This window comes from Sphaeramia orbicularis, chromosome 7 (genome assembly GCF_902148855.1).
Source record: "Sphaeramia orbicularis chromosome 7, fSphaOr1.1, whole genome shotgun sequence".
In the NCBI taxonomy this organism is placed as follows: Eukaryota; Metazoa; Chordata; class Actinopteri; order Kurtiformes; family Apogonidae; genus Sphaeramia; species Sphaeramia orbicularis.
This window is the reverse complement of record NC_043963.1, coordinates 7,902,343-7,913,681: the sequence shown is the minus strand read 5'-3', so window position 1 is coordinate 7,913,681 and position 11,339 is coordinate 7,902,343. Positions and strand designations below refer to the sequence as shown.

The following is an 11,339-nucleotide window of genomic DNA, read 5'->3' as shown; positions in this document are numbered from 1 at the left end:
AAGAGATCTCAATGGGGCTTTATCTGTTTAAATAAAGATTAAAAAACAGAAAAAACAGAAAGATTTAGCATTTTCTTGCCCCATTTATAGAAGATTTGAATGTCCTTTGACCGACAGAAAACTGGGACCAGATAAAAATGAGTCATTGTTTCATCTGAACTCAGACATTTGTTATTTTTATAAAAACACAGAAACACAAAAGTATGAAAAAACCTCTTTTATTCAGACATGGGATCAGTATTTGATCCATAAGTTTCATATTTAATGTAAATAAACACAAACAAGTGACCAACAGCCACTTCATTCAAACCCCAACAATACACAAGTATTTACAGCAACATCAGGACCAGTCCCTACAGGCCAGTGACCTTTGACCTCTGAACTGAGCCCTGACGAACTGGATCAGACCCTGTTTGGATCATGTGTGTTAAGTCTCCACTGTACAGACGTTTGGGACAAAAATGTGGGAGAACAAACCCACTGGTCGTTACAACGCAATGTCAAACATTAGTGGATATTCCAATATGAAAAACTACACTTAAAAGCCACATAGTTTGAGACGTTTGTTGTCATAAATGCCACAAAAATGCATCTTTTGGACGTTTTTCTGGACTTCAGGTATGTGTCGTTTCATGCTTTCACTTCTTTTTCTTCCATTTATTGCTTTTGTGCTGATTCTGTCACTGTTTTTTTAAAGCCTTTTTGGCAGTCTGCTCACCTCAGTGACAGATTATTTTGCCTTTTTTACACATTTGTTGGAGAAAAAAATAAAAAGTTTGACTCAATTACAGTGTTGACAGTTTTATAAAAAAAAAACAAAAAAAAAAACAAAACAAAACCAGCAAAGGAGCTGTAAAGAACCACTGTCCTCGTAACATAAAAAATAAATACAGTGATTCACAATAAATTACAAAAAAAAAAACAAAAAACCAGACATGAACCCAACTGTCAGCTCAGTAGAAACGTAAATAAAGTCCAGTCGACTCGACTGCAGACGAGGCGTTAAATAAAACATAAATAGTTCTTCTGTGACCAGTGTTTGATTCTAGTTTGAACTCCGTAAATGTTCAGTCCAGTGGAAGTTTTAGAGTGGACCAATCAGAGTCAGAGCGAGTGAGCGGTCAGAGAGTCTCCTGCCCTCCCTTCTTCTTCCTCCTCCTCATCCTCCCAGTCTGCCGCCTCCACCCAGGGGTGGGACAGGATCTGCTCCAGCGTCGGACGGCACTCGGGCTTGTACGACAAACACCAGTGAATGAGAGACTGGCATTCTGGGAAATAGAAGAATGGACGAGGGGACGTTAAAATGATGAAACAGGTTAAGACTAAAGCTAAAGACCGGGTTTATTTAAGGCACGGGTGTCAAACATACGGCCCACGGACCAAAACCGGCCCACCAAAAGGGTCCAGTCTGGTCCGTGGGATAAATGTGTGAAATGTAAAACTTACAACAAAGATATTTAACAATCATTTTAGTTCAGGTTCCACATTCAGCTCCAGTGTGACAGACCAGTAAAATACTATCATAATAACCTATAAATAATATTGACTTGAAATTTTTCTATTGGTTTTAGTCTAAAAAAAAAAAAAGGAAAATTACATGAAAGCGTTTACATTTACAAACTATTCTGAACAAATATGAACAACCTGAGATGTCTTAAAAGAAGTAATAGTAATTTTAACCACATCCTGCCTGTTATTACATGTTTTTTGTATTTGTAGATCCACTGTGATCTGTAAGTGTCATGCACATGTAGAAATGAGAAGCTGAGGCAGAATATTGTTAAAACTGCACTGTCCTTTTTTTTCATGGTTGTTCATGTCATTTTGTATACATATGGTTTTAAAGAATAGTTTTAAGATGCAAACATTCCGTCATGTTATTTACTTTTTTCACTCTAAAACATAGATGAAAGTTTGCAGTTCACATTATTTATAGGTTACTGTGTTTTTAGCCCCTGCAGGAGGTTTGGCTTTAGATCAAACCTCCTGCAGGGGCTTCATTTTATTGTGTTCTGAATTTTGTGTACTAAAATATAAAATCTTTCACCTCTTCACATGTAATGTTTTCACATGATGCATATTTAGATGCAAAAAAAAAAAAAAAAAAAAGCGATGTTTTGGAGAGAGTAATAATTCTTCCAGATCCAAGAAAAGAAAATGAAAAGAAAGCGAACTGACCTTTGGAGACGCGTCTGGTGAAAATGGGTCGGCCTCTGATGATCTCCACGTCGTGCTCGAACGGGATGTCGCCGCAAACCATGTCGAAGAGCAGCACGCCCAGAGACCAGACGGTGAGCGGGATGGCGTGGTACCTCTGAGACACAACCCACTCTGGAGGACTGTAGACCCGCGTACCTGAGGACAGGAAGGGGGCGGAGTTAAACCTGGTGGTAAACACAGACTCGGTGTTCTTCAGGTTCTGTCTTTCTCTCTTTGTACCTTCAAACTCGCAGTACGGCGTCTCTTTGAGCAGCGCTGCGGAACCAAAGTCGATGATTTTGATGTCAAGGGTCCTCATGTCGACCACGATGTTCTCGTCTTTAATGTCTCGGTGCACGACCCCGTGGGCGTGGATGAAGAGCAGCGCCGCTACGATCTGACGGAAAAACCTGATGGGATGAAAAAAGGGAGATGGTTAAAAATGGTCGAGTGGATAAAGATAAACAACCTCCAACATTTAAATCTTGGTGTCTGGATCTTTTACATCATTTCACATTGGAAAAAAAAAAATCAGATATTCTATAAGAGGACGAGCCAGTAAGTTTTTTAGTACCTGGCAACCTGTTCTGAATCACATAACAGAGGTAGATCCCTCACTTATTCCACAGTAGTCTTATTAATATGAGTCTGTGACTAATATCTGTGATCCTTATTTATTTATCATTATTGTTATTATTATTATTATTATTATTATCATCAATTATCTTTTCTTTTGGTGCAACAGGGTGGGAATGTTCATGGGTTTGGGTTAAAAAACAAAACAAAACAAACAAAAAAAATTCAGTGACTGTATTATGCTTTTCTGTGACTCGATATGTAATAAAAACACTTGGACCAAAAAAAAATGGTTGAGTGAAAAGAAGTCAGATGGTCACAGAGACAGAAAAGAACAGAATAAATAGAAAACAGCAGAACGAGATGTAAAATGGAACAGAACATATTAGTCTTATTAGAGTAACATCAGTACAAGACAAAGGATCAGGGCATTACCTGTTGGCGAGGCGTTCAGGTAGCGCTCCTCTCTCTGTGACGAAATCGAACAGGTCCTGGCACTGAGGCGGACTCTCCAGAACCAGAAGGAAACCCTGATTCTCCACCCTGAACCAGTCCAGCATCCGGACCACCCCGCTGTGACCCCCGACCTCTGAAAGCCTGTGCAGCAGCGCTATCTCCATGGGAACGGGATTGACCTCATCAGGCTGCGGGGGAGGAGGCGGAGTTTAATACTTAATCAGGATTTACTCATTAAAGGGTGATTATTATTGATCTGCCAGCTGATAAATAAACTGCCTTCTTTATATAAATGTCAGAAAACGGCAAAGGTATCAACATCCTGCAAATCAGGCTAAAAGGTTTGTTGTTTTTTTTGAAAAGGAAAAACTCATTTAATCTGCTTTTTTTGTTAAAGGTTTCTAATGTGGGCTGCACTTACACTGTAAAGTTATTATGACTCAAAAACATTTACATTTTCCGTTATGAATCATGCAAGTCCTTCGTGTTTCTGTGTTTTTTTCAGATTAGGTGTTTTTATCGCGGTTGAGAGGGAAACACATCTGTGACAAAGGGGAAATCCTACAACTTTATTTACTGGAGCCGTGACGACACATGTTTCCGTGGGAACCCGAGGACAGCCCCCACCCACACGGTTGTATTTCACCTGAGTGTCCAACAGAGGGCGCTACTGACCCTCAATGAGGATGAGAAAAGACAAACTGGGATGTTCAGCTCTCACTTCTCCATTTTTAGAGGATTTTTTCCACAGTTTTCTGACATTTGTTTACTAAACTGTTTGTCTGAGTATATTTAAATAACAGAGAAATAAATAAACCTGCAGTGTTACTCACCAGTCTGGCCCACTGCTGGACTTTATCAATGGAAATCTGTTTAATGGCCACCTGCAGGGACCAAAAAAACTGGAGTTTATATAAATGTAGAGCAAAGGGACAAAACAGGAAACTGTGAAGTAGGTCAGTGCATTGAACTTCCACTTCATTCTGACTATAAATACCAATGTAAGTCTCAAACACCATGTGATTTGATGTGTATTTGTGCTCTGACCTGCAGTCCATCAGAAAGTCGTTGGCCTGAAAACACTGAACCGAAGCCGCCTCGGCCAAGCAGAGGACCACAACGATACTGAGCTGTGAACGCTTCTTTCACTAAGAGAGAAAGGGGGAAAAAAGACAGTATCAGTCATCTGATTTGCACACTGACTGGTGGAGCAGAAGAAAAAACACCTGGTATAATCCACAGATGTAGTAATCTCAGGTTTCCTTCTGGTTTTTGCTGTGTTGGAACTAAATGGAAATAAAAACTTGAGAGTGCATAAAAAAAATAAATTAAAAAAAAAAAAAAAAAAAAAAATCAGGCAAAAATTAAAATAGTGTCACTGTTATCATATTTGCCCTGTGGTGTGTTGCATTTTTGTGTACAGCATCTTTAAAAAAAAAAAAAAAAAAAAAAGGCACAAGTGAGGTCAGGTAACAATTAACCTTAAAAAAAATATTCTCCTTTGGGCTAAAATGGGATGTCATTAATGTTTTATTGCAGCTGTGATTATGTAAAAAATATGAGTTACTTCTGCTTTAATATTTCCAAAGACACCACTAGATCATAATGGTAAGTACTGTAGTCGTAATTTTTTTTTTTCAGTTCCTGAAAGTCCAGTGAACTGTAGTCAGATGTGTTGATGGTGATAAATTGAGGGAAAATACATCAGGAAAACTTTCTTTCTAAAGATAAACTTCTCACAGGACAATGATGCAGCAAAAGTTGATGATCTTATAGAAAATACTGTAGATAAAACTAAATACAAAGTAGTTTAACTTTATTTATTTAATTAATTTATTTCTAACCTGCAAAGAAACAAAAAAACAAAACAAAGCAAATTAAGACAAAAACAAAACATTTAAACGAACAGAATCTATCTTCAAGCACATATAAGTCTGAATTTTGCATGGTCTAAAAGGAGTAGGAAGAAGTATAAACTTATTTGATCCTACCCCTCAGTGCTTTTACACCTTTATCACTAACTTAACACAAGAATCAAACAATACAATTTTCCTAATTTTAACATCAAACCACAACAAATACATAATGCAGTAACTGAAATACAAACAAAAAAAAAAACTTTAAAAAAATCATCATACACATAAATACAACAGGAAAATTAATCAAAAACATCAGATATACCACTAAAACACACTGACAGGGATGATTTTTACTGCAACATAGTCTTTTTCTACGTAACATACAAGTATTTTAGCAGAATTTGACGTTAGCTAAACCCGCCAAATCATTGTTTACAACAGTAACATGAAAACACAACAAGTTTCACTATAAGCCTGGAGGGTGTAAACAGACCTCACAGCCGACCTGTTTTCACCCGAAACCACCCGCTTTTTTCCCACTTTTACTGTCTTCTTACCGTGTTTTCCTCTGACTTCCTCCTCCAGTTGAAGTTCCACAGTTTTATCCAACATTTTCAGAAAACTTCGGAGTAAAGTTAAGCTAGTTTGGGATGATAAAATACATTCCGTCAAGTAAAATTCGAAGTCAAAATGTAATTCCTGTTTATTCAGACAGAAGCTGGCGTTATCCTCCGTCGCTTTTCCACGTTTTTAAATCCGAAAAGAGTGGGGAAAAAAACGCACTTTCCCGGTTTAAAAGAGCTAAAAAATACTTAAAATAACTGTCAAACGGTCTCGAGCTGCTCCGTTTCTGTTGACCGCCTTCCCGGGTCTGTTATTGTTCCGTATTTATACTCCCCGTGTAAGCCACGCCCCTGTTTGTACTTAAGGTCCAATCAAATTCAAGACGTGTGCTCAATGTTTTGAACCTAGGAGCCAATCAGGTTGAAGCTGAGGCGGCTCATTAAATATTCAAATCCCGCCGGCGTACGGTGGATGACGGGAAATCGGACGCGCACGCACGCACGCACGCACACGTTGCCGGGTTACGTACATCCCTTTCTGCGTATTAGCCGCTTTTAAATGGACACGTCAGTTTACAAGAAAGAGGAGACAAAAAAATAGAAGCAGTTTTTTTTTCTTTTTCCCCTAATCGCTTTTTTTTTTTTTTTTTTTTTTTTTAAATTATATCAGCAGTGGTCAACATTTCCCCTCAGAAGACCACATGTTCTCTGAAAAAGGATGAGGAAAGACAGTTGAAATGCAAAAAAAAAAAAAAAAAAAAAAAAGGAAATAAAAGGGTGGTCTGATCTCAACGGGCCAAATATGGTTCATCTGGGGTAAAGTGGGACAAATAACATCAAATAACAAATAACACATTCAATATTATTGAAAAAAAATATATAAAAATGATAAAATTACATTTTTTTTTTGCAGAGAAACGTCATATTACTTGATATTTTCTCCTGCTGAAAGAAAATGAATAAATAATCAACAAAAATAAGCAAAATGAGCATCAGAATAAACAACACAAGCTGCAAAATTAACAAATTAATCAGTTAACAGAAAAAAAGCAACAAACAAAATAAAATAATAAATGGATTCACTTTTTCCCCTAATCATTTTTATTTTTAAAATTTTTTAAAATTATATCAGCAGTGGTCAACATTTCCCCTCAGAAGACCACATGTTCTTTGAAAAAGGATGAGGAAAGACAGTTGAAATGCAAAAAAAAAAAAAAAAAAAAAAAAAAAAAAGAAATAAATAAAAGGGTGGTCAGATCTCAACAGGCCAAATATGGTTCATCTGGGGTAAAGTGGGACAAATAACATCAAATAACAAACAACACATTCAATATTATTGAAAAAAAAAAGATAAAATTACATTTTTTTGCAGAGAAACATCATATTACTTGATTTTTTCTCCTGCTGAAAGAAAATGAATAAATAATCAACAAAAATAAGCAAAATGAGCGTCAGAATAAACAGCACAAGCTGCAAAATTAATAGATTAATCAGTTAACAGAAAAAAAGCAACAAACAAAATAAAATAATAAATGGATTCACTTTTTCCCCTAATCATTTTTTTTTTAAATTATATTAGCAGTGGTCAACATTTCCCCTCAGAAGACCACATGTTCTTTGAAAAAGGATGAGGAAAGACAGTTGAAATGCAAAAAAAAAAATAAATAAATAAATAAATAAATAAATAAATAAAAGGGTGGTCAGATCTCAACAGGCCAAATATGGTTCATCTGGGGTAAAGTGGGACAAATAACAAATAACACATTCAATATTATTGGAAAAAATAAAATAATATTTTTGTGGAGAAATGTCATAGTACTTAATATTTTTATTATATTTTTATTGATATGACTTGTTTTGATATTTTCTCCTGTTGAAAGAAAATGAATAAATAATCAACAAAAATAAGCAAAATGAGCATCAGAATAAACAAAACAAGCTGCAAAATTAACAAATTAATCATTTAACAGAAAAAAGCAACAAACAAAACAAAATAATAAATGGATTTACAAGATATGAAATGAACAAAAACAAAAAACAAAAAAAAAGTGAACTAGATGAACAGAAAACCTTGGAGTAATTCTTTTTCTTTTTTCCACAATTTTTTTTTTTTTTAATTATTAATTTTTTTTATTATTATATAAACAGTGGTCAACATTTCCCCTCAGACAACCACAAGATCTTAAATAAAGTATGAGGAAAGACATTTGAAATGTCAATAAATAAATAGGTGACTATGTCTCAACGGGCAAATATGGAAGTTGGAGATGTAGATTTATTTTATATTATTTTTGTATTACGTCTGTTGATTTAGAAAATTAACACAAATAATACTGCTGAAAAAATAGTACATTTTTTTGAAAATGGTATTTTTTCTTCCTGTTAAAGAAAGTAAAGAAAAAGAATGAATAATCAACAGAAATAAGCAAAATTAGCATCGGAATAAACAAAACAACCAGCAAAATTAACAAATTAAACCGCTCACAATATAATAAGTAACAAATGAATAAAATAAGCTTCTGAATTTACAAAATAAAACAGTAATTTTCAAAATAAACAACATAAATGAACAAGATAAGCATCAGAAGAAACATGACAAGAAACAAAATTAACAGTTAAGAGGTAAACTGGAGAAAATAAGCAACAAAAGTGAACAAATTTAGTTACAAAAACCCCAACAAATTGACAAATACAACAAAATTAAGAAAATAATGGGGGAAAAAAAACTAAAAAATGAACAAAATAAACATTAAAACTACCAACAATTTACGAAATAAGCATCAAAATTGACCAAAAGTATGAAAAAAGTCTAAAAGAAACCAAATAAACAAAAACTGAATAAACAACAAATTTAAGAAAATAAGCAACAAAATAAAAGTCAACAAACTAATTTCCTGACTAGAATAATTTGATAGAGCAGTTTGTGACGTTTCATTCATTTCATTATGAAATATGTTCTAAATAAGCAAACACAACAGAACTTTACATTTTTTATTATTATTATTATTATTATTATTATTATTATTATTATTATTTTGTTACATATTTTCTAAACAAAAAACAAACACAAAAAAACCCACAACATCCAAATTAGACGTCATATTTGTGAGTAAACCTGACTTTAATCACCTTGAACTCATATGTTTTCAATGTCCTAAACAAAGTTAAACCTGTGAAACTCCCTCTGTTGAACGATGGAAATGACATAACGCTATTATTCAGATTGTGTTTCAGCTCTGAAGGCCTGGGTTTTGTATCAGTCTGCGGTGAAACTGAGGTGGAATAGTTTCTGTTGGCACCGTCGACAATGTCCCATCAACGAAACGACAATAGCGTGATTAGCACCGAGACGTGTGATGATGAAGAACGCACGCAATTAACCCATAAAGACCCAAACAGCCCCCACCCACACAAAGCATCAGCTGATACAAACTGTTTATTTACTGCTGATCCACTAATCCTATCAATACATGGAAATAATTGGTGTAAAATACAGTTCTTCATCTTTTCGTGGTCATCAGATATGACGCATTCGGACGTTCAGAGGCTCCGTAGTTACCGTGGAAACACTGTCATCTTCTACAACATTGATTCACCAGTAAAACCCATGGAGTTGGATCAACGACAGTGGATGGACACACTGGGTTTATGTTCAGTTAATGAGAGATTTACTGAAAAAACAAAACAAAACAAAACATTTATTCTTCACTTTTGTCTGTTTTTGATATAATGGCCTTTGAATTTACTCTGAGCTTTAACCCTTTCATGCACAGTGGTCACTATAATAGACTACTATTCTACAGCTGTTCTCTTGTAAATTCATGGATTTTGTTGTTTTGTTTTTTTGCACATTTTGTTTTAACACATTAGATATGTTTTCTGACATGAATTGGTAACATCGTGTAGATCTCTCCTGAGCGTAATAGTCATAGTTTTCACGCAATTTTTTTTCAGTAAATACATGTTTCTTTGCTTCGAAAATTAAACACATGGTGTCCAGCTGAGTGGACATTTTTGCAACTTCATGAAAAATAGGTTCATAAGAATTTTTTTATTATTATTACTATTTTTTGATGTATGTTTTTACTTTTTTTTTTTTTTTCCATAAGAAAATTTTCAATCGCATTGTTTTTTCATGCCTAAAGGGGAATAAAAACACTCAGGAAAAAATCTTGATTAAGGTTCTCATAATTTGTGCATGAAAGGGTTAATCAACATCTACATGATCAGTGAATTAAATATAGGAAAACACCTGATTTGCACTGAAAAATGGCAATAAATCACTTAGGAAAGGTTAAAAAAAATGTGGAAAATAGTTCTAGGTCTTTTAAGGTGAAAGGAAACTGTCCTTATAAAGCATGATTTGAACTTGTGAATAAATGTGTTAATGTTTACATCATTTCTCAAGATTACAAATGAACTAATAATAAAAAAAAAATGCAATCACATGAATCATTAATTACACTTGGTTACAAAAAAATGTTTTTTGCAAGTTGTCTAGGTTTTTTCAACTGAATTAGGACCATTTTGCACCGCTACATCCAAAAATGACATCTGTTTTTCTCAATCAGGTCAGGTTTTTTTTGCTGATTTGATTTTGAAAAATTTGATCTTCTCACAAAATTGATTACATTTTTGTGACTTTATCAGTTGATTTTTTTTATATAGTTCTCACCCAAAATAGGTTTTAAGAGAAAAAAAAACATTTTCTAACAGGATTCCTGTTAGGTACAATGGTGTATTCACCGCAGATGTAGCAGAATACATCAGGCTTATTTTTGCAAGATCTTCTAGTCGAAGCCATTTCATTCACCTGTGATATTAAAAAAAAAATTAATCATAAATTGGCAAAAGTAAAATCTTCAGAACTCGTTTATTGCAAGAAATATGAAAGAATTTTGTATCATATGATGTGAAAATACCCATACATGTAAGCAAAAATGTTAAAAAGCCAATATGTAGCATAGTTCAGAAAGTTGAACTGATTGAGCAAAATAAATGTGATTTTTGGATTCAGCACACCAAAATTAAACTAAATCAGCTCAAAAAACTTAAACAACTAGAAGCACTCGGAGAGAGAAGACCTCCGCCAAGGCTGATCAGTGGCCCCCCCCGTGGGCCCCCCCACACCAACGAGGTTATGTTTTTGCCAGGGTTTGTTTGTTTGTTTGTCTGTCTGTTTGTCTGTCCGTTAGTGTGCAACATAACTCAAAAAGTTATGGACAGATTTTGATGAAATTTTCAGGGTTTGTTGGAAATGGGCCCCCCCATGGGCCCCCCCACCCCCGATCACCACCAAAATTTAATCATTTCTTCCTTATCCCATTTCCAAAAAACCCTGAAAATTTCATCCAAATCTGTCCATAACTTTTTGAGTTACGTTGCACACTAACGGACAGACAAACAGACAAACAAACCCTGGCAAAAACATAACCTCCTTGGCGGAGGTAATAAATTTGTTGTTGACCAGTGCAATCTGTTGTTTTTGCTGTAAGAAATGCCAGAAAATGTATATTACTAATTCACTAGTACAGGGGTCTGCAACCTTGGCTCCTGGTCCAAATGGGACTCTTTAGCCTCTGTATGACTAAGCATTTATACATTGCTCAAAAAAGATAAACAAATAAAAAAATATATATATAAAAGCATCAAAAGTAAATTATAACTCAACCAAAATTAGAGACAT

General features: G+C 34.6%; 1 protein-coding gene across 1 annotated transcript; it reads right to left on the bottom strand.

Annotated features, from left to right (window-relative positions):
* Positions 1-202: 202 nt before the first annotated feature.
* On the bottom strand, positions 203-5,944 carry pim2 (Pim-2 proto-oncogene, serine/threonine kinase). The gene is made up of 7 exons (XM_030140011.1): positions 5,648-5,944; positions 4,279-4,379; positions 4,065-4,115; positions 3,211-3,419; positions 2,440-2,609; positions 2,179-2,355; positions 203-1,268 (listed from the first exon to the last, which is right to left on the bottom strand). The coding sequence occupies exons 1-7, from the start codon at positions 5,700-5,702 to the stop codon at positions 1,105-1,107; spliced, it is 927 nt and encodes a 308-aa protein (XP_029995871.1). The 5' UTR covers positions 5,703-5,944; the 3' UTR covers positions 203-1,104.
* Between the last annotated feature and the right edge of the window lie 5,395 nt (positions 5,945-11,339).